General features: G+C 41.1%; 1 protein-coding gene across 5 annotated transcripts; it reads left to right on the forward strand.

The window, feature by feature from the left end:
* Positions 1-378: 378 nt before the first annotated feature.
* Positions 379-22,114, forward strand: LOC103345343 (zinc finger protein 39). 5 transcript variants are annotated; one of them, XR_007915483.2, is made up of 4 exons: positions 379-551; positions 7,213-7,452; positions 7,705-7,797; positions 19,539-22,114. XR_007915483.2 is itself a non-coding variant. In XM_070048552.1 (4 exons), the coding sequence occupies exons 2-4, from the start codon at positions 7,353-7,355 to the stop codon at positions 11,600-11,602; spliced, it is 252 nt and encodes an 83-aa protein (XP_069904653.1). In that variant the 5' UTR covers positions 379-551; positions 7,213-7,352; the 3' UTR covers positions 11,603-13,122. The 5 variants fall into 5 exon arrangements, 1 of the variants encoding a protein (XP_069904653.1); XR_011378695.1 differs by lacking the exon at positions 19,539-22,114 and adding an exon at positions 13,133-15,145 and having other exon boundaries at positions 7,626-7,797; XR_007915481.2 differs by lacking the exon at positions 19,539-22,114 and adding an exon at positions 13,133-15,140.
* The last annotated feature ends 1,014 nt before the right edge of the window (positions 22,115-23,128 follow it).

Genomic DNA, 23,128 nt, shown 5'->3' on the forward strand with positions numbered 1-23,128 from the left:
CATTTGGGGAGTGAACCAATGGAGGAAAGACCTTTCTGTCTCTCTCACTGTTTATAACTCTACCTGTCAAATAAAATAAAAAAAACAAAGTAAATAAAAAAAGAGAAATATTCTTCAAATCAGTGATTATTGCAGGTTGTCCCAAGCTCCCAGGAAGTGGGGGATCAGGAAGGAGACAGCGCCCCCTGCTGGCTGTAGAAGTCAGGCCTGAGGATGGAGAGGCAGAGTCAGACCTGATCCCAGGCCTCACCTGCAGGGTTCACAGCCCAACCCCTAATGACTGCCCCAGTGCTAGAGGCGATTCTCATTGGCTGCATCGTCTATGATGTCATGCGTGCTCACTGGCTGTGCGAACTGTCTATTCAGGTGGGCCATGGCAACACAATGTAACCAGGCGGTGTCTTCTCTCTGGCCACCTTGCTGGACTTCCCTACTGTGCACTGAGGGAACCTGCAGGTGGCTTAGACTTTAGCTTTCCTTTCGCTTTCTGTGAATGCCAGCACTACTGAAGCCCTTCGGAGCGCCCCGGACTCCTTGAAAGCCGGGAAATGGTGAGAGTGTGGGGCCATTCCCGGTGGTTAGCGGGATGGAAACCCGGCCTACAGCCGGGACTCTGGCCATTTTGTCCTGCTCCTCATGCTGCGACTTTGGCTCAGACCCAGAGCGCTCCCCGTGCTGCTCGGGGTGCATAGCCCCACTTCTCAGATTGTGCGGTGAGGACAGAAGTGTCCTCAGGAAATGCAGAATGCACCTGCGGCATTCATGCTGGAGGGGGGCTGTGATCTCTGGGGTCCTGTGACCCTCTTCTCCTCGAGGGGCCTGATTTCTGCGTTGGGAATCAAGGTCTCAATCTGCAGTCTGGTCCTCAGCATAGCCCTCCTTTGGGACCCGAGTCTGTGTTCTGCTGTAATAACACAGTATTACAGATAGCTGAAGTTATAAATAACTTCATCTTATGGTTTTGGTCTAAGTTTCAGGGCAGCATCTGGTGATGGCCTGTTGACAGAGGCCTGAGATGGCCCAGAGACCAAGTGGCCAGTGAAGGGAGCACAGGAGAGGCCAATGCAAAAGGGCTTCTATAAGCGGACCTTTCTGTAGATAACGCATTAATCCGTTAAACATGAACAGCTTTATCCTCATCACCTCTTCTTAAGTCCCACTTGGTCCCACTTACAATCTCATAATTCAGTTAGTTTCCCATGGGTTTCAGATGGGATTAAGCCATGTTTAATCCACATGGTTAAGCCTGGCAATAAATCCCTAAATATTCTTTACCTCTGCTACCTTGCTGAATGCCAGCTTCCTCGCTGAAATTTAGAACAGTACAAAATATTTCCCCTTGATTTGTATTTCATAGGATAGAGTGGCAGACTATACCTACCAGACACTCTAGGGTTTTAAAAAAAAATATTGTGCTGGACTGGATGTTTGGGGTAGAAGGTGTTTGATGAAGATGCTGCGTGGGATGGCCACAGCCCATATCAGAGTACTGGGGTTGGAGTCCTTCCTGTGCTTCAGATTCAGTTTCATGCTAGTCTACTCCCTGGGAGATCATAGATGATGGCGGCTCAAGTTGTTGGGTCCTTGTTGCCAGCATGGAACATGCAGATTTGGATTTGGTCTCCTGTCTTCAGCCTGCTCCATGTTTGGCCATTTCAGGTGTTTGCAGGAGTGAACCAACAGATGGGAAACCTCTCTGTCTGTGCATTTCAAACAAAAATAAATAAATTCTAAAAAGTCTTTGCACATCTCTGTTTACCTACCTAAAGATAAGACATCTTATCAGAATGTCATAGATTTGAGGTTCTTGGAAAATTTAGAGTGATGTCTTCTCAAGAAAACTTTTACACTTTTCCATGTCCAGAATTTTGAAACTACCTGTGGGTAGTTAGTGAACAGAGTGATCTATGATCTGCAGGTTTACTCTCCAGTGCTGCAATAATTTGGGCTGGTCCTGACCAAGCCAGGATTTCAATCTGGATCTCAGGTTGAGTTGACAGGGATCAAAATACTACTTGAGCCATCTCCTGCTTCCCACAGAGGGTGGGTTAGCATGAAGCTGGAATTGGGAGTGAAGCCAGGACTCAAACACAAGCACTCCAGTATGGGATGAGGGCATTTCAAGTACCATGTTAATCACTATGGCATGCCTAATCCTCTCATTTTAATTGAGCTTTCTATAGGATTCCATTTTGTCTCCTCCATTAAGGTATCATGGGAGATGGGTTTCCTAAATTTTTGTTTTGGTAATTTCCCTTGAGTATACAATATATGTTTCTTTTTGTAAAGGTTTATTTATCTATTTGGAAATCAGAGTTAGACACATAGAGAGGAGAGGCAGAGATAGAAAGAGAGAGAGGTCTTCCATCTGAAGGTTCACTCCCCAGTTGGCTGCAATGGCCAGAGCTGTGCTGATCTGAAGCCAGGAGCCAGGAGCTTCTGGGTCTCCCACATGGGTGCAGGGGCCCAAGGACTTGTGCCATCTTCCACTGCTTTCTCAGGCCATAGCGGAGAGCTGAATTGGAAGTGGAACAGGTGGGACTTGAACCAGTGCCCATATGGGATGCTAGAGCTTCAGGCCAGGGTGTTAACCCACTGTACCACAGTGCTGGTCCCTACAATATGTATTTCTAACTGATGTAAACTCACCTTCAAATAATAGTGTATTATTTCTTGAGTACTAAAGTTAAAATGTCCTCAATTCCTTTGCCCTATTATCTTTAATACAGTTTCTATTTAAAAAATATTTATTTATTTGAAAGGCAGAGATACAAAGAGACACACACACACACACAGAGAGAGAGAGAGAGAGAGAAAGAGAGAGAGAGATCTTCCATCTGCTGGTTCACTACCCAATGGCTGCAATGTCAAGAGCTGGGCAGATCCAAAGCCAGGAGCCAGGAGCTTCTTCTGGGTCTCCCATGTGGGTTCCAGATCCCAAGCACTTGGAACATCCTCCACTGCTTTCCCAGGTACTTTGGGAGGAACTGGATCAGAAATGGAGCAGCTGGGACTTGAACAGTGCCCATATGGGATACTGGCTCTGCAGGCAACAGCCTAACCCACTACAGCACAGGGCCAGCCCCTATATAATTTCCTTTAGCTATTAGAAGCTGTAATGACCCAGTAAATTATATTATTGTTATGAATAAAAGCTTATTTATTAGATCTTGTAGGAATAAAGTAAATAATTTATAGTACTCTCATTTAGTTCTTTTTTATAAGATTTATTTATTTATTTGAAAGAGTAACAGAGAGAGCTCTTCCATCTGCTGGTTTACATCCTAGATGGCTACAATGGCCAGAATGCGGCCAGACCAAAGCCAGGAACCAGAAGCTTTATGTGGGCCTCCCATGAGGATGCAGGGGGCCAAGGACTTGGGTCATCTTCTACTGCTTTCCCAGGCTATAGCAGAGAACTGGATCAGAAGTAGAACAGCCGGGACTCGAACTGGTGCCCATATGGGATGCCAGTACTGCAGGTGACAGCTTTACTTGTTATGCCACAGCACTGGCCCCTCCTAATTTCTTTTTTAGATAGTTCATTGTTATTGGATAGAGATGTTTCTATTTTTTAAAATCTTATTTAAACATTTTTTATAAACATGCACTACTTGTACTACTTGTACACAGTACAATTTTAAAAAAAATATTTTATTTATTTGAAAGTCATATGTAAACAGAGAGGGAGAGACAGAAAGAGAAATCTACTATCCACTGGTTCACTCCCCAAATGGCCGCAATGGCCATGTTGAAACCAAAAGCCAAGTGTTCCATCTTGGTTTCCCACACATGTAGCAGAGACCAAAGTACTTGACAGTCTTCTGCTGCTTTCCCAGACACATTAGCAGAGAAATGGATCAGAAGTGAACCAGCTTGGCTTCACACTGGCACTTACATGTGATGCTGGAGTCATCGGCAGTGGCCTCACCCATTGTGCCATAATGCCAGTGACAATGCAGTATTTGAACAAACACACAGCATAAACTGATCCAGTCTTTCCATTTTTTTTCTTTTGTGTTTTGAGCCTGCCAGCTCCTCTCCTCCAGTTCTTTACATAGCACAAAATATGGTGCTTCACCCACTATGCTACAGTGCCGGCCCCTCTGTTCTTTTTTTTTTTTTTTAATGTGTGAATGATATTCTCTTATCAGTTCTTTCACTAATAGACACCTAGATTGATTCTGTGTCGTGGCTACTGTGTCCTGTACTGCAGTGGGAAAAAGACTATGACTTTAATATGCTAATTTAATTTTCTTCTGAAATATTTATTCAGGAGTAAGATAGCTCTGCCATATGGAGATAATTTTTTAAGATAATTTTTTTATTTATTTGAAAGTCAGAGTTACACAGAGAAAGGAGAGGCAGAGAGAAAGAGAGAGGTCTTCCATCCGCTGGTTCACTCCCCAGTTGGCCACAAGGGCTGGAGCTGCGCCAATCCGAAGTCAGGAGCCAGGAGCTTCTTCTGGGTCTCCCACGTGGGTGCATGGTCCCAAGGATTTGGGCCATGTTTCACTGCTTTCCCAGGCTATAGCAGAGAGCTGGATTGAAAGTGGAGCAACGGGCTCTTGAACCGGTGCCCATATGGGATGCCAGCACTTCAGGCCAGAGTGTTAACTCACTGCACCACAGCGCTGGTCCCTGGAGATACTTTTTATTTTAATTCTTTTAGAGTGACCATTCTTTTCTCCATATTGCTTATGTTAATTTGCATTTTCATCCACAGTGTATACATTTTTCTTCATATCATCATCATTTTTAAAATCTTTTTAGAGTAAGATTATTTTTTAAAAGATTTATTTATTTATATTGAAAGGCAGAGTTACAGAGATGCTGAGGTCTTCCATCCTCAGGTTCACTCCCCAGGTGGCTGTAATGGCTGGAGCTGGGCTGATCTGAGCCAGTACTCTCTCCAATCTCCCATGCAGGTGCGGGGGCCCAACGGGGGCCCAAGGATTTGCGCCATCTTCTACTGCTTTTCCAGGCCATAGCAGAGAGCTGGATTGGAAGTGGAGCAGCCAGGACTGGAACCTGCCCCACTATGGGATACCAGCACTGTAGGCAGTGGATTTTTTTAAATATTTATTTATTTGCTGGGTCTGGCACTGTGGCACAGTGGGTTAAAGCCCCAGTCTGCAGTGCGGGCATCCCGTATGGGCACCAGTTCGAGACCTGGCAGCTTCACTTCCTATCCAGCTCTCTGCTATGGCCTAGGAAAGTAGTGGGAGATGGCCCAAGTCCTTTGGACCCTGCACCCATGTGGAAGACCTGCAAGGCTCTCCAGTCTCCTGGCTTCAGATCAGCTTAGCTCTGGCCATTGTAACCATCTGGGGAGTGAATGAGTGGAAGACCTTTCTCTCTCTGGCTCTGACTCTCTCTGTAACTTTCAAGTAAATAAAATAAATATTTAAAAAAAAGATTTATTTATTTGAAAGTCAGAGTTACACAGAGAGAGAAGAAGAGGCAGAGAGAGAGAGAGAGAGAGAGAGAGGTCTTCCATCTGCTGGTTCACTCTCCAATTGGCCGCAATGGCCGGAGCTGGGCCTATCCAAAGCTAGGAGCCAGAAGCTTCTTCTGGGTCTTCCATGTGGGTACAAGGGCCCAAGCACTTGGGCCATCTTCCTCTGCTTTCCCAGGCCATAGCAGAGAACTGGAAAAGCCAGGACTGGAATCACTAACCATATGGGATTCCAGCACTGCAGGTGGTGGCTTTAATCACTATGCCACAGTGCTGGCCCTGATGTTATCTTTTGATTTGTGTTTACTTAATGGCTAGAGACATAGATTATTTTCTCATGTATTCTGACCATCTATATTTATTTTTCTGGAACATGTCTATGCAGATCCCTGCCCATTTCTTTTCGGTATTGAAATGCTGGCTTCAAAGTGTTTGGGAAGACTCCCTGCATTTTGACTCTGGAATTGCTTGAGAGGGGTTGTGCTATTTCATTTTTAAAATTTCGTAGAGGGATTGGTAGTAAAACCATCTGGTCCTGACCTTTAATTTGGAGACTTTGATTTCTGTTATTCATTATTGACCCATTCATGTGTTCTGTGCCTTTTTGGTTCAGTTTTGGTAAGCTGTATGTATCCAGAAATTAGACATTTATTCTATGTTTCAGTTTGCTAATGTAGTTTTCTTAATAGTCTCTAGTGATCTGTTGTGTTTGTGTGGTAATCTCTTCTTTTTTTCTTTGAATCTTTTACTTATTTTCTTAGTGTAGCTAAAGAATTATTTTGCTTTCTAAATAACCAACTGTTGATTTTATTGATTTTAAAATTGCTTAAGATTTTCTTACTTCTGCTCTGATCTTTATTAACTTTTTTCTACTGCCATTGGTTCTGGCTCATTCTTATTTTTCTAGGTCCTTGTGATGAGTAGTTAGGTTGCTTATTTGATAATTTTCTTTTTAGATGTTTGGCCCCCTGAAATCATACTATTTTGTTTCTTTTTTCTTTTTGCATTCCTTCAACATTTATTCATTTTAAAAAGAGATAATAGTTATTAATACCTCTCAGAACCAGCTTTGAGACTTTTTATAAATAATTAAATATTTTTCCCGCAACTAAATCCTACTGTACATACTTTTTTACAACTTCCTTCTTTCTTTACTTTTAATATTTTTTTAAAATTTTTATTTAAGGTATGCAAATTTCATGTATTTTCTATATGCAGATTCAGCAACATAGTGATACTTCCCATTCCACACTCCCTCCTGCCAATGCTCCCATTTTTCCTTCTCCCTCTCCTGTGCACATTCTTAATTTTTACAGAGATCTGCTTTCATTTACCTTATATTGATAAGATTCACCTTACACTGTTTTTTCATAGTATGAAGAGTGTTCCTCAACAGTAGAAACAAAGGCTGTAAACAATCACCAAACCTCAAAGTGTCAATTTTACTATGATAGATTACCTTATAGGTACTCTATTAGTTACCACAGATCAGGGAAAACATATGGTATTTTTAAAGCAAAATTAATTACCCTGATGTACATTGAACATATGTTTCTCTTTGTTCATCTAACATGTTGTTTCAGGTACGTGTTTATACTTGGGCCTACAGATTACATTGTCAGCTACTTCCAGAATTATTAGGCAGAAATTCTTTCCAGATATATAAGAAAGTTTCTATTATAGTGGTATTAGATTTATAAAACTAGTAGAGTCAAATTATTTTCATTGTGGTTTTGCTTTCTGTTGCTATATAGTATATAAAGTAGGCTACATGTAAGAGGCATATAAGACACATAAAGAAGAATGCATTCCCAGTCCTCTTTTGTGATCCAGAACTGATATGTTGACAAGAGATGTACTGTTTTAAGCACTGGTGTCATTTGAAGACCTGGCTATGAACTTCATCTGGAAGGAGTGGCAGGGCCTGGACAATGCTCAAAGAATCCTGTACAGGGATGTGATGCTGGAGACCTACAGCAGCCTGCTGTCATTGGGTGAGTGAAACTTCAGTCACACAGAGTTGGACCACTTTTTTCCCATTTGACAAATATATAAATATATGATTTATAAGGTACATTGCTACTTAGGTGTATAATTTGAGTCCCTACAGAATGTGGGTATCCACATCCTATAGCAAGGGATTCAAATTGGCTCTTTTCTCACACAGGTCTTGATGTAAAGCTGTTGTCTTTCAAGAAACCTGACCTAGTGATTTAACAAAATCCTACATCAATTTCCATTAACAGGATTGTGTGTTACCAAACCTGAGGTGATCTTCAAGTTGGAGCAAAGAACAGAGCCATGGATGCTAGGAGAAGTCCTAAATCAGAAACTTTCAGGTCAGTCAGCACATAATGGGCTTGGAGATTGGGACTGGAAGAAGTTAGCAGGTGTTCATGTGTAGTGCTCTTTTCACTCAGGTCCCAGTCCCAAGTACAGCTGGTTTCATGCATCAGACACAGGCATTCCACAGCCCCCAGGGAACATTCTTGTGTGTTTATACATCATCTTTGATGTAGTTGAGCATTTTCTTAGACTTACCAAAATCCAATTGTTTTAGCACCATACTAGGGCTTTTTTCTATTTTAGATACATTCTACAAATCCTAAATTGTTCTGCTGTCCACTTTCATATCCTATTTTCCTTCATGAGTTAAAATACTTATTCTTTCATTTTTTCCTAACTGGGCAGCTCATGTGTCCTGGTCTTTTTCTAGCTGCCCAGATGAGATCTCATTCTGTTGGCTAGGTGAAGGCTTTCAGCTGCATGCATTTGAGGAGTGAAACTTGATGGGAGTCATCTCTGTCTCATAAATAAATAAATAAGTAATCTTTTGAAAGCATTTAAGGAGTGAATCAGTAGATGAGAGCTGTTTCTCTGTGTGACTACCTTCTCTTACTTTCTCTTTTATTATTTGTTTCTTTATTATTATTATGTACATATTCTCTCAAGTAAAAAAAAATTAAGAAATTTACACTAAGAAGTCCAGGAGCAAGCCTTTGTATTGTGACATGAAATTCAGGATGCTAAGCCAAATCACATGGAAAAGGATGATTTTTAGACTCACCAAGGGAACCAGAAAGTTCTGGTTCTCAAGGCAATGGGAACCTATGACTTAACGTAGAAGGGCTGAGATTTATTTGGGAATACTTAAAGTTCATATTCTTGGTTGTTTTACAGTAATTTTGAAAATAAAAAAGATAACAAATGCATAGGACACTCAGTTTTCTGTGAAGTAGGAGACAACTGAAACTTCAACACAGAAATCAAAATCCTTCAGAACAATGAATAATGAAGCAGGAGTGTCTGTGTCAGAAACTGAGAGAATACCACGGTATTGACCCCAGAATGAGTCAGAATATACTTTGAATGAAGGTGAACAGCAGTGGTAGCAGATCCAAATCCCTTAAGCTCATAGTAAGAGGGGACCCAGGGTGATAGACTGGGACTCTCCTGTATCAGTTATTGTTTTGAAAAGCTGAAGATGTCAGGTGTCCTTAGAAATATTGAGGAAGCTTTCACCATTTGTTGTGGGGGAAGAAGAGATTTTTCCTTTATAAAATGCAACAGATGTCTGTCACCTTTGTCCTGAGAAGAATAAACATGACAAGACTATCAGTGCAAATCCTGCTCCTATGGAAGTCCTGCTTGGAGGACAGACAGTGGTCTCTCTCCTTCACCTACAAGCAGCTGGTCTAAGGCAGTTTTGCCATCTTTAAAGCCAAAATATCACCAGAGGAGAAGAAAACACACCGTTTTATGAGAAACATGGTAGAGAAAAGAACATAGAAAACAAATGAGTGCTGAAAAGCACTCAGCTTTGTACTGCAGCTAGGCACTGGATGAATATTTGGATTAGATATTTCTCTACTATTAAAAAGGCTTGTTTATGTTCATCTACTTGAAAAGCCGAACAGTAAGAAAGAGACACGAAAGAGAGGCCTCCTGTCTGCTGATTCACTCCCCAAATGGCCTCCAACAGCTAGAGCTCCAGGGCCTGGAGTTTGAAACTCCTTCCAGGTCTCCACATGAGTGTCATGGACTCAAGTACTTGAGCCATCATCTCCTGCCTCCCATGATGTATACTAGCAGAAAGCTGGAGCAGAAAGAGTGTAGACAAGAATCAAACCCACACTCTAATACAGGAGGTGAGCATCCCAAGTGGTGGCATAAGTGCTCTACTACAATACCCAGACTCCCATTTTTTCAAAGAAAAAAGCATGAAGGGCATTGTGGTGCAGCAGGTAAAATGCTCTATAGTTTGTGTATTCTTTTCTTCATTAGAATGGCTGAAAAGTCCCTGAGAGCATTTCAGGCATGGGAAGCCAAGACACTGCAAATTAACATATTTATAAGCTATTGCCAAATAGTCTCATCTTTTCTTCAAATGTGCTCTGTCAAATTAAATGATTCCAATTCTATAACCTACTTTTAGCATTTTAACTGACCATATTTAAACGTTTATCTGATTGTTGGAAATGTTAGCCACTATCGTCAGTTTTATGTCTTTTGAGTTTTTAGTTATTGTAGCTGATATTTTGGGTAGTACATTTGTCAATTATTTTCTGTTTGCTATGAGAATCTCCATGACATGGTTAGATTTTTAAAGATGGAACATTCTCATTTTAATGCTTAATTTTGATTGAGGATTATATGTGGGCCAAATGTCAGACATAATGTATTTAACCAAACTGATCATTTAGTACTGCCAATTGATAAATTTGGATTTATTAATAACTGCTAAAATTCTCTTTATTAAACTATAGATGTGTGCTGTCCGGCTTGATATACACAAGCTATATTTGACTATTTAAACTAAGTATAAATTAAGTTTAAAATTGAGTCTTCATTCATAATAAGCATATTCAAATGCTAATGGCAACTGTAATGGGGACAGCATTATATATAATTCCTTTTTGTATTGTTGGATAGTAGATATATATATTTCTGTGTTTTCTTTTTTATTCATGTTGGACTTTTACATTTGACCTATGCTAAATATATTTAGCTTTATTTCCTTTCTCTCTAAGGAAACTATGATTTTTATAGTAGGTAAATTTTAGCTGTGTTTTTGTTCAATTGCAATTATGTTACACTCTAGTATGTGGCTGGAAACTGAACTACTTTTGAAATTTTTTTATTTGTGTGTACAGAAGTAATTTACCACAGGTGACATTAACATCCTATGTTTTGTTTTGCTTTTTTTTCTTTAAAGACTATCACCTTCTTAACTCTCATTTTGGAAGAAACACTTCCAATACTTTGGTCCATTGACTGTCCCACTTTACAAAATTAAAATGTCTTAAATGTTGGTATCTTTTACAGTTTCCCTCAAGCCCAGTTTTTATTTAAATAAAATGCACGACCAGCCCTCACATAGGCACTTGTTCACAGCTGAGAAAGTGAAAACTATGACACAAGCTGCTCTCTGAGTCATCGGCAACCTGTGTGTGTGCTTTTTAAATATTAAAGAGGGAGAGAAACAGATTTTCAGGAATACGAGAAACAATTTCTCTTGTCAAATGGCCTGTAATCTTTCCTTGTTTGATATATAAGGTAAAAACAAAATAATTATTACTGCACTCATGTTTTAGTGTGTTTTGCCATTTGTGTTCCATATAAGCTCACGAATTCTAAGCATACATTTATACTAATTTATGAGCATTTTAAAAACCTTTAAAATTTTTGAGTATCTCAGTGAAAATAAAGGTTTATTTGCTGCAGAACAAACAGTTGCAGGGTTCTGATGCTCCTGATCTTTGGGGGGAGGGGGAGAGTGAGGGAGAGGGATCTTCAATCTGCTGGTTCACTCCCCAAGTGGTGAAACAGGTCCGGTCCAGTCCAAAGCCAGGAACCAAGAACTCCATACAGTTCTCCCACATGAGTGCAGGGGCCCAAGCCTTTGGGTCATCCTCTGCCACTTTTGCAGCCACATGAGCAGGGAGCTGGATTGGAAGCAATGGATTAATCTGAGGGGCCACAACAGCTGCTTTATGTGAGCTTCTAAAGTACCCATGTCCTATCTGTAAAAGCACAAATTATTCAGAATTTTAAGTTTTTTTTTTCCTCCTGCTTTCTCTACTAGACTTTGGAGTTCTTAAAGGTCCATGTGGTATTTATCTTCACATCTCCAGTGACTCCTAACCTGAAGATATTAGCATAAATGTTCTGAATACATTGACAGATGAACCTAGATGAACCCATGACCAAATAAATCCCTAAATGCTATCATTTTAAAGTCATTAAGAAAATGCCATTGAACTCCAGATAAGCAAAAATCACTTTTAATTATCAAGACTAGAAAATACTTCATGGTGATGAACTCAGTCCTTGAAGAATGAATTGTCAGGAATCCAACAGAGAGCAGTGGAGCCAAGCAGAGCAGAGTATGGACTATTCGAAAGCACTGAAAAAGAAAAGCATAAAACTTGCCTATGGAATAATGCCTGGACCACTGGTCTAAAAGGGAACTAAGTATGTTTTAAGACTCATGTGTCTGCCAGCCATGGGGAGTCAGAGAATGTTCTTGCCAGTAGTAAGACTGTAAATGTGCAGGGAGAAGTGTGATTACAATACATGGAGAGGACTGGATGTGAAAAGATAGTAGATTCAAAGAGAAAAATTAAACAAGAGACTGTATGTAGGAGGCAAAAATACTTGAAATAGCAATAACATGGAATAAAACTAATGAACATAGGACTGTTACATCTAATGATCCTCCAATTAGTATTTAAAACTATCAGTTTTATAACCTTCATTTCTCTACTCCTAGTCTTTAAGTCATGAACACTACTTGACTTGGAAGACTGTCTATATGATCCTAGGCACTTTTCCATGTTCTGTTCTCACATTCACCTTCATCCCACTGCAGCAGCTAGATTATCTTTTTAGGTAAGATACCCCTGCTTACTATTCTCCAGTAGCTTCCAATTGCAATGGAAATAAAATGCAAACTTCTCACTGCAGTAAGACTCCATCTAGCCTCTGACCTCTTCTCAGATTTCCCACTTTAAATCACCTGGCTGTGGTCACACCTATCTTCCTTTGGTTTCTTTCAACATTGGCTCATTTTCATTAAGAGATTCCACATTCCCAATTCCCTCTGCCAGAAACAATCTCCTCCTACATTTTCACATCTCGGCTCAAATACAATTTGTTCAGAGATGCGATCTCTGATCACAAGTCCTAAGCTGGCCATCCCTAGCAAATTCTAAGTATCCTCCTACCCTGCTTTATTCTTTCAGAGTAACTGTCACCTTTAACAGTTACCATTCTCTTTCTGTGCATCTCAACCCTGTTCCTCCACCACAGGAAGAAAAGACATTCTGTGATAGGAGGACCTTGGCCATGTCACTCACCACTCTGTTCTCCTCATTCAAAAGATGAGCCTGGAACATAATAATCAATGTACATTTTACAAAGTCAAAATTCTAATTACAGATTCTAGGGAACAAATAGCACTGTACAAGCTTCTCTGAGCTGTACTTTGCTTCTCCTCTTGCTATGTTATGAACTGCTTTACAGACTGGATTGAAAGACGTGGACATGAGATCATGTTGCACCTTATGAAGACACACAGTAAAAAATTATTCAAGCCACTCAAGATTTTGTATTAAGCAATTTAGTGGCTTTAAAAATAAGACTGACTACTTTACATGCTATGTTCTTTTTCAGAACATGTATGGAGAGGAGGCTTGGGGTCTAAGTCTAAACATGGACAAGGCCATGGACAGCCTTCAAGGACAAAAAGAAAGGGATGCTCCCTAGCTACACATGAATTTATAGTATTTTCTAAGTGCTTTCTCTGAATCTTGGCTTTATAATTTTAATTAAAATATACTAATGGAGACAAGTTTGAATAAAAAATGATTCATATATAATCTGAATTTGTATCTTTTATTTTTGTATTTTATAGTTTAAGAAAAAAAAAACACACAAAACATAAAATCAAACAGTTGAAACGATAGTTTTCAAGAACTGACACTTGAGGCTGGTGTTGAAAATAGTAGGTTAAGTGGTTGTTTGCAATACTGGCATCCCATATCAGAGTCCCAGCTGTTCCCTTTCCTAACCAGCTTCCTGCTAACATGCCTAGGAAAGCAGCCAAAAATGGCTCAAGTACTTGGGCCTCTGCCTCCCATGTGGGACACCTGGATGGGGCTACTGATACCTTGCTTCATTCTTCCCCAACCCTGGCCATTGCAGCCACTTGGGGAGTGAAACAGTAGATAAAAGATCTGTCTCTCTCTCTCTCTCTCTCTGTCTCCTTCTCTGTTCACTCTGCCTTTCAAAAAAATAAATTTTTTAATAAAAAAACACTTTATTACTGAGCACCAAAAGGGAAACCTGTTGAAGTGAAATTGACACATGAGAAACAGTGACCTGATCAGCTCTTGTCCTGACTGTTGATGTGCAATGTGATACTTTATCCATTTTAGTATTTTTTTTGTTCTAGTACTATTGGTTGAACTCTGTAATTGACACACAATTATTCTTAGGTGTTTAAATTTTAACTGAAAAGTGATACCTGTTAGGAATCTGGAAAGCATTATGTTGAGTGAAATAAAACAGTCCCAAAGGGACAAATACCATATGTTCTCCCTGATCCGTGACAACTAACTGAACACCAAAAAGGAAAACTGTTAAAGTGAAATGAACACTATGAGAAACAGTGACTTGATCAGCCCTTGCCCTGACTGTTGATGAACAAATTAATATGTTATCCCTCTTAGTATTTTTTTTGTTTATTCTACTTAATACTTTTGGTTGAATACTGTAATCAATATACAGTTATTCTCAAGTGTTGAAACTTCACTGAAAAGTGATTGCTGTTAAATAGAAGAGTGGGAATAAGAGGGAAGAGATGTGCAATTCGGGACATGCTCAAGCTGACTTACCTCAAACGGTAGAGTTAGAAACATACCAGGGGATTCCAATTCAATCCCATCAAGGTGGCATGTACCAATGCCATCTCACTAGTCCCAGTGATCAATTTCTGTTCGCAATTGATCATAATGATAGGACTAATAGCCAAAGGGAGCACATAACCAAGACTAGTGTCTGCAAATACTAGCTGATAGAATCAAAAAGGGAGAGAACGATCCAACATGGGAAGTGAGATACACAGCAGACCCATAGAATGGCAGATGTCCTAAACAGCACTCTGGCCTCAGAATCAGCTGTTAAGGCATGCGGATCTGGCTGAAAAGACCATGAGAGTATTTCAGGCATGGAAAGCCAAAACACTCTGGCAAAAAAAAAAAAATACCCTGCATGAAAGATCTCGGTGAGTGAGATCGCAGTGAAAAGAACAGGTCATCAAAGGAGGTACCTTTCTCTGAAGAGAGGAGAGAACTTCCACTTTGACTATGACCCTGTCTAAATATGATCAGAGTTGGTGAACTCAAAAGGCTTCCATAGCCTTGGCAATTCATGACAAGAGCCTAGGGTGATTACTGATGCCATAAACAAGAGTGTCAATTTGTTAAGTCAACAACAGGAGTCACTGTGCACTTACTCCTCATGCAGGATCTCTGTCCTTAATGTGCTGTACATTGTGATTTAATGTTATAACTAGTACTCAAACAGTATTTTTCACTTTGTGTTTCTATGTGGGTGCAAACTGTTGAAATCTTTACTTAATATATGCTAAACTGATCTTCTGTATATAAAGATAATTGAAAATGAATCTTGATGTGAATGGAAGGGGGGAGGGAGAGGGAAAGGGGAGGGTTGCGGGTGGGAGGGAATTTATCGGTGGGGGGGAAGCCATTGTAATCCATAAGCTGTACTTTGGAAATTTATATTCATTAAATAAAAGTTTAAAAAATAGAAATAATAAAAAACACTTTATTATTACATTGTGCAACAGAAATGTTTGAGCCATGAAGTCAAAATGCTGAGCAAGCTCCTAACCTCACTTCCTGTTTGGTGTGGCTATCAGAGTTTTATCCATCTTCCCCTTCCACCTTGGTTGCTATTTCTTTTAACTAACCTGGATCCATCTGATTGTGTGACTCTACATAGTTGCCTCAGTCCCTCCATTTCCATTATCCATGTGTAGAGAGATTAATTATAATCCTAGTTAGTAGAAAGACCAATCTGAAGTTGTCAAACTTGTAAAGATAACTTCCCAGTACTTTTTAAAAGAGATACCTTTACTGCTTGAATAACAATATGAGATCTGCTTTACTACCTGATTTTTTTTTTTTTTGGACAGAGTGGACAATGAGAGAGAGAGAGAGAGAGAGAGAGACAGAGAGGAAAGGTCTTCCTTTGCCATTGGTTCACACTCCAATGGCCACCACAGCCAGCGTGCTATGGCTAGTGCATTGCACTGATCCGAAGCAAGGAGCCAGGTGCTTCTCCTGGTCTCCCATGGGGTGCAGGGCCCAAGCACTTGGGCCATCCTCCACTGCCCTCCCAGGCCACAGCAGAGAGCTGGCCTGGAAGAAGGGCAACCAGGACAGAATGCAGCGCTCCAACCGGGACTAGAATCCAGTGTGCCAGCGCTGCAGGTGGAGGATTAGCCTATTGAGCCACGGCACTGGCATTTACTACCTGATTACCCGAATACTTAAATGGTTAATGAGGAAATGCCTTATTCCATTTTATTCAAATATTTCCTGTTTGTCTCTTGAGTGACAATACAATGATGACATACTTTCTGAAACTATATACTGGGGAGATGAAACACTGAGACCTGACACCTCTGAGGGTAGCTTCCCTACAAAGTGAGCTAACTGAGTACCTCAAGCCAACCGAAATGATCTCCCTCTGCACTCCACAATTATCTGCAGTTGTGCTTTACTCTGAACACTCAATTCCTCTGAATTGTTTTCATCTTTAAAAAAGGAATTCAAGCACATATAGCAAGAGATAAGTTTTTCTAGAAATACCAATACAAGGACTACATGGTACAACTATATCAGATTCATGACTTTAAATAACTTTGGAAATTGATAGAACTGATTGAATATTACTTTAAAATCATCAGCACAATAAATGTAATTTATTTTTTAAAAGGAACACAGAAATCTGTATGCTGGGAATAGAAAATAATATTTATTATAAAATTTGGTTAAAAATATTTTTTGTTAACCCAAGTAGAATACTGCATTCAATTAAGTATGGCTCCTCTATGGATTTTGTGTTCTGCTAAAATTACAAAGAACTGACACTATTGGGAACAGGCCAATCAATGGCTGCTTTACACAGTGATCTGCCGTCAAGGAGACCCAGCAAGGCCAATGCACCCCAAACGGCACCTGTTGCTGATATAAGAAGCCAGGGCATTGGGCAAGCAGCTGTCATGAGAGAAACTGCCTTCTGTCAGCTCTGCCAAGAGCACGGCCACTATACACGGAACTGCTCTGGGTATTGAAAGACTCCTGGTTCAGAACCGCAGACCCTGTGGCCTCGAGCTAAAAAGCCTTTGGCTCTGCCCAGCTTCCAGCTCCAGCCACTGCTATTGAGGGGTTGGCCTAGGGTCAGTGAAACGTAAGTTGCCTATTTCTATTAGCCTCCTATTCAGCTCTCCTCCTAGTCCAGCCATGCAATGCAAGTCAACAGGGTGCCTCCCTTAAAGGAGATTTGCATCTCTTGCAATTTTTTTCCAGCACCCCATGGATAGGTCTGGGCCTCACACACCCAGCCAGGCCTTAAAAGTCTATCCAATAACATTAAGCTTAGAAAGCCCTCCCTGCCAGTTCCTAAAAACGGGGCTTTCAGTAACAGCTAACTCAGATAGTCCTGCGCCTATTTGGACAGGTCCTCATTGAGGACTTAAAGGGCCTATCTCTTGTGGGGGGTGCACAATAGTCCATAATGTAGATGGTTAAATGTAAATGATTTGTTAGTCTGTCTCCTTTCCCAGCCTGAGACTCTAGCCTTGTGCATTGGCTTAACTTCCTAGCAAAACTAGCTACTAGGTATCCAGAGGAAAACAAAGCATTGCTAGTCCATTAGAGTGTTAATTATTTAACCCTTATCCTCACCCCTGGGGAGAGAAAACCTGCCCCAGAGAGGATATGGGCCATGCAGCAAATTCCTACTTCTGCAAACTTCAGGCAGTCCCAGTTTTCTCTGTCAGGTTCCTAGATACAGGGAAACAGCACAGTTCCTAAACCAGGATCTCAACAGGCAGACCAAGCAAAGCAGAGCCCCTTCCTTTGGGGGAAAGAGCAAACCACAGCCTTTGCTCAGCTAAAGGAAGCTATGACTAAAGCCCCTGTGCTAGGACTGCCAAATCCAGGGAGACCCTCCTAGCTGTTGATTACTGGGAGGCAGGGAGTCACCTGCAGAGAGCAGGCCAGGAGCCACTTGCAGCAAGCATTTGGTTATGAGCAGCTACAAGCAGCTTAACACAGGTAGCAAAGCCAGGGCAGACAGCAAGGGTGGCCCGAGGGTCATGTGCCCCAAAGGTGTGGGGGCAACAAAGGGATCAAGGGCATCAAGGAAAATAAAAAGGACAAAAAGGGAGAAAAAACTGGGCCCAGCATGTTCTAGGCCTTTTATCTACTTCCAAAGGGGTGTGGTTAATTAGTCTGATTGGCAGGTGAGCATGCAGGTGTGGTCGGGTAGGGGCATGAGATCACAGAGGAGCACAATGAAGGTGTCTTCCAGCTCAAATTTATCTCAGGATCTGGGACCTGTTAAGCAACCTGTGGGCTACTTTTCTAAAACCTTAGACATGGTTGCACAAGGATGGCCTCACTGCCTAAAGACAATGGCAGCAGCTGCCTTGCTGACAGAGGAGGTATCTGGAATTACAGTGGGACAAGATATCACCCTTTATACCCCACATCAAATAAATTCTCTATTAGAGCAAAAGGGCTCCCACTGGCTCACAGATAGCAGAATACTAAAATATCAGGTCCTCCTTCTGAAAAACCCTCAGGTAAAAATAAGGCATTGCTCTACTCTAAACCCAGCTACTTTAATGCCAGTTCCAGGGGAAAGTGGTCCCCTCCTCTCCTGTACTGAGACTATAGACTTGATCTATGCCAGCAGAAGGGACCCAAGAGACAGCCCTCTGACTAACGCAGATGAGGTTTGGTTCACAGACAGAAGCAGTTTTGTCAGACGGGACCTGCTTCTCAGAGCATGCAACAGTTATGGCATGGCACGTTATTGAAGCGTGCTCTGCCCCCAGGAAGTTCACTCAGTTAACAGAACTGATCACTTAACCAGAGCTCTAGAACTAGGTAAGGAGAAGAGAAAATAACTCCTAGGGATCTATACAGGAAAAGGGAACTTACCCCAAGGAAGGCTGGCAACAGATTTTACACAGCCTCTGTCAATGCTATAGGTACCTACCTGCTTGTACTTATAGGCACCTTTACTGGGTGGGTAGAAGCCTTCCCAACCAGAACTAAAAGAGCTCAGGAAGTGACCAAAACTCTCCTGAAGGAAGTTATCCCACGCTTTGGTCTTCCAAAATCTTTACAAAGCGACGATGGGCCTTCCCTGATCTCCCAGGATACACAAGGGATTTGTAAGGCCCTAGGAATAACCTGGCCCCTTCACTCTGCATGGAGACCTCAGTCTTCCTGAAGGTAGAAAGAGTCAACCAGGCTCTATGGAAAACATCACAAGTATAGAAATGTGTGCTTGGTAAAAAAGGTTAAGAAGGAAAGAGTTTTTTTTTTTTTTTTAAGGAAAGGACATGGTTTGTAAGAGAATGACTTTATCCTGATGGCTAGTTTATTCTAGACTGGAATGGAAATGAAGGAATGTTTCAAGTAAGTTGAAGAAGGTGTGCGGAAGTCACAAAAGGTTATGAAAGAAAGAAATGTTGGACATGCTAACTGCTGCTCCAGGAGGTATCTGTGCCATGTTCCAGGAAGAATGTTGTCTCTGGGTCAATCAGACTAAACAGGTACAAACCCAAATTCATACTTTTCCTGGACAAAGCCAAGCACCTCCAGGACCAGGCCAAGCAGGGCTGGGATTTCTGGCCTGACATCTGGTCATGGAAATCCTGGCTATTTCCTCTCCTTGGCCCAATAAATTCTGTAATCTTGATGCTTCTCTTTGGACCGTGTGTTTTTAATGTCCTTGTTCGTTTTGTCTCTAACAGACTAAAAGCTGTTGAACTCCAAATGGTCATCAGGCAAGGCTTCCAGCCCATTCCACTGGACGACCCGAGCAGCCCTCTGGACTGAGCACCAGTCTTTCCAAGGCCACTGTCACACACCATAAGACAGATAACAAGAGGAAATACCCAAATCCCCCTCGATGCCCACATGCCAGCTTCAAAGAAGTTACAGAAAACGGAAGCAGAAGTTCATGATGGAAGGAATGCAGCAGCCTTAGAAGCTGCCTTGGAATCAGTGTGGCATTCACACATCAGAAGTTCTTTCCAGGTCTAACAACCCCCTTGTAGGGAGGATCCCTGCTCCTGGAGACATCCTGGGAAATTTTCCTGGCCTGGTGCCAGGAGGGTGGTTCATTTCATTTGTTCTGCTAACACTATGCAATAAAACCCAGGAGGAATTTCACAGATTTTAGCTCTCTGCCCAGCAAAATTCAGGAAAAAGGGAGAAGAGAGGAGATATGGTAGGAAGGAAGGGCACCTGAAACTCACCTCCTTCTGATATTCAGTTAGGTCCTACTCAAGGTATCACCCCTTTTGTAAGAATACTAAGTGCAGCAATCAGGGAAATGCAAATCAAAACCACAATGAGGTTCCACCTCACCCCAGTTAGACTGGCTCACATTCAGAAATCTACCAACAATAGATGCTGGAGAGGATGTGGGGAAAAAGGGACACTAACCCACTGTTGGTGGGAATGCAAACTGGTTAAGCCACTAAGGAAGTCAGTCTGGAGATTCCTCAGAAACCTGAAGATAACACTACCATTCAACCCAGCCATCCCACTCCTTGGAATTTACCCAAAGGAAATTAAATTGGCAAACAAAAAAGCAGTCTGCACATTAATGTTTATTGCAGCTCAATTCACAATAGCTAAGACCTGGAACCAACCCAAATGCCCATCCACAGTAGACTGGATAAAGGAATTATGGGACATGTCCTCTATAGAATACTATACAGCAGTCAAAAACAATGAAACCCTGTCATTTGCAACAAGATGGAGGAATTTGGAAAACATCATGCTGAGTGAAATAAGCCAGTCCCAAAGGGACAAATATCATATGTTCTCCCTGATCGGCGACAACTAACTGAGCACCAAAGGGGAAACTTGTTGAAGTGAAATGGACACTATGAAAAACAGTGACTTGATCAGCTATTGTCCTGACTGTTGATGTACAATGTAATACTTTATCCATTTTAGTATTTTTTTTTGTTCTAGTACCATTAGTTGAAAGCTGTAATTAACACACAATTATTCTTAGGTGTTTAAATTTTAACTGAAAAGTGATCCCTGTTAGGAATTTGGAAAACATTATGTTGAGTGAAATAAGCCAATCCCAAAGGGGCAAATACCACTTGTTCTCCTTGATAGGTGACAACTAACTGAGCACCAAAAAGGAAACCTGTTAAAGTGAAATGAACACTATGAGAAACGGTGACTTGATCGGCCCTCACCTTGACTGTTGATGAACAAATTAATATGTTATCCCTCTTAGTATTTTTTTTGTTTGTTCTACTTAATACTTTTGGTTGAATACTGTAATCAATAGACAATTCTTCTTAAGAGCTGAAACTTAACTGAAAAGTGATTGCTGTTAAATATAAGAGTGGGAATAAGAGGGAAGAGATGTGCAATTCGGGACATGCTCAAGCTGACTTACCTCAAACGGTAGAGTTAGAAACATACCAGGGGATTCCAATTCAATCCCATCAAGGTGGCATGTACCAATGCCATCTCACTAGTCCCAGTGATCAATTTCTGTTCACAATTGATTGTAATGATAGGACTAAGATCCAAAGGGATCACATAAACAAGACTAGTGTCTGGAAATACTAGCTGATAGAATCAAAATGGGAGAGAATGATCCAACATGGGAAATGAGATACACAGCAGACCCATAGAATGGCAAATGTCCTAACAGCACTCTGGCCTCATAATCAGCCCTTAAGGCATGCGGATCTGGCTGAAATGCCCATGAGAGTATTTCAGGCATGGAAAGCCAAGACACTCTGGGGGAAAAAAAAACCTGAATGAAAGATCTCCACGAGTGAGATCCCAGTGGAAAGAATGGGTCATCAAAGAAGGAAGTACCTTTCTCTGAAGGAGGAGAGAACTTCCACTTTGACCATGGCCTTGTCTAAATATGATCAGAGTCGGTGAACTCAGGGGGCTTCCATAGCCTTGGCAGCTCATGACAAGAGCCTAGGGTGATTACTGATGCCATAAACAAGAGTGTCAATTTGTTAAGTCAACAACAGGAGTCACTGTGCACTTACTCCTCATGTAGGATCTTTGTCTTTAGTGTGCTGTACATTGAGATTTAGTGCTATAACTAGTACTCAAACAGTATATTTCACTTTGTGTTTCTATGTGGGTGGAAACTGTTGAAATCTTTACTTAATGTATACTAAACTGATCTTCTGTAAAAAAGAAATAAAGAAAGAAAGAAATTATCAATTCCCAACTTGACTCTCACTGGGATTAAACATGACAATAGGTCTGATCTGATTTCATCATCATTTAAAAAATCATCTATTATTTTTCACTTTATGTTTGTGTGTGGGAGAAAACTGTTGAACTCTTTACTTAATGTATACTAAGCTGATCTTCTGTATATTAAGAGAATCGAAAATGAAGCTTGATGTGAATGGAAGGGGAGAGGGAGTGGGAAAGTGGAGGGTTGCGGGTGGGAGGGACGGTATGGGGGGGAAGCCATTGTAATCCATAAGCTGTACTTTGGAAATTTATATTCATTAAATAAAAGTTTTAAAAAAAAGAATACTAAGTGCATAAGTGCATTATCTTCTTTTCACATTTAACTTACAAAAGAATTGCAATTTTAACAAATTCCTTTCTTTTCACATTTTAACTAGCTAAAGGTAACTATTGTGAATTTGCCTGTGACTTATTTTGTCTAATAATCAGTTGACTAGACCAAATGTTTATTTTTTAATCCTCCATCCACAGCTATCCATTCTCCTTTAAGTCATCCTGGTAGCCTGCAAATCAGGAAAGAGCATATTTGCTATGACAGAATCTATCTTCTTCTGGAGGCCATGCTAATAAACATTCTGTCTCCCTGCATCAACTCTTATTTCTGATGTGTTGACTGTCCAGCATGGACCAGCCTGGGCCTAATTTTGGTTGGATAACAGAATGGTGAATCTGGGGGGATATAAGTGAATTTTCCAAGCAATCTGCCCCCTCTACTGGAAGGAGCAGGCTTATGTGCACAGGCTACTCAAGGTGAGCTGGGCCCAGGGCAGAGCATAAAAGGATATCCCAAACAGCTGCCAAGAATTCTTTTTTCTTGGGGATTCCCCCATTGCAGGGTGATAAAGGTGATCTCAGTTCTTGTCTCACTGTGAGAAGTTAGGGTAATAGGCAGTTAGTTTGGTCACGGTAAAGAACAAGGAAAGAATAGTTCTCCTAAGGAGGGTGAAAATGCTTGTCATGTGGGAAAAGCCAGGGAGATAAAGTTTATGAGCTGGAGACCATACCTCCCCCAGCCCATGTCATGCTAACACCCCACCTGTCAATCAGATGACTCTTCCCCAGGGTGTACCTCACCTTT

This window comes from Oryctolagus cuniculus, chromosome 1 (assembly GCF_964237555.1).
Source record: "Oryctolagus cuniculus chromosome 1, mOryCun1.1, whole genome shotgun sequence".
NCBI classification, from domain to species: Eukaryota; Metazoa; Chordata; class Mammalia; order Lagomorpha; family Leporidae; genus Oryctolagus; species Oryctolagus cuniculus.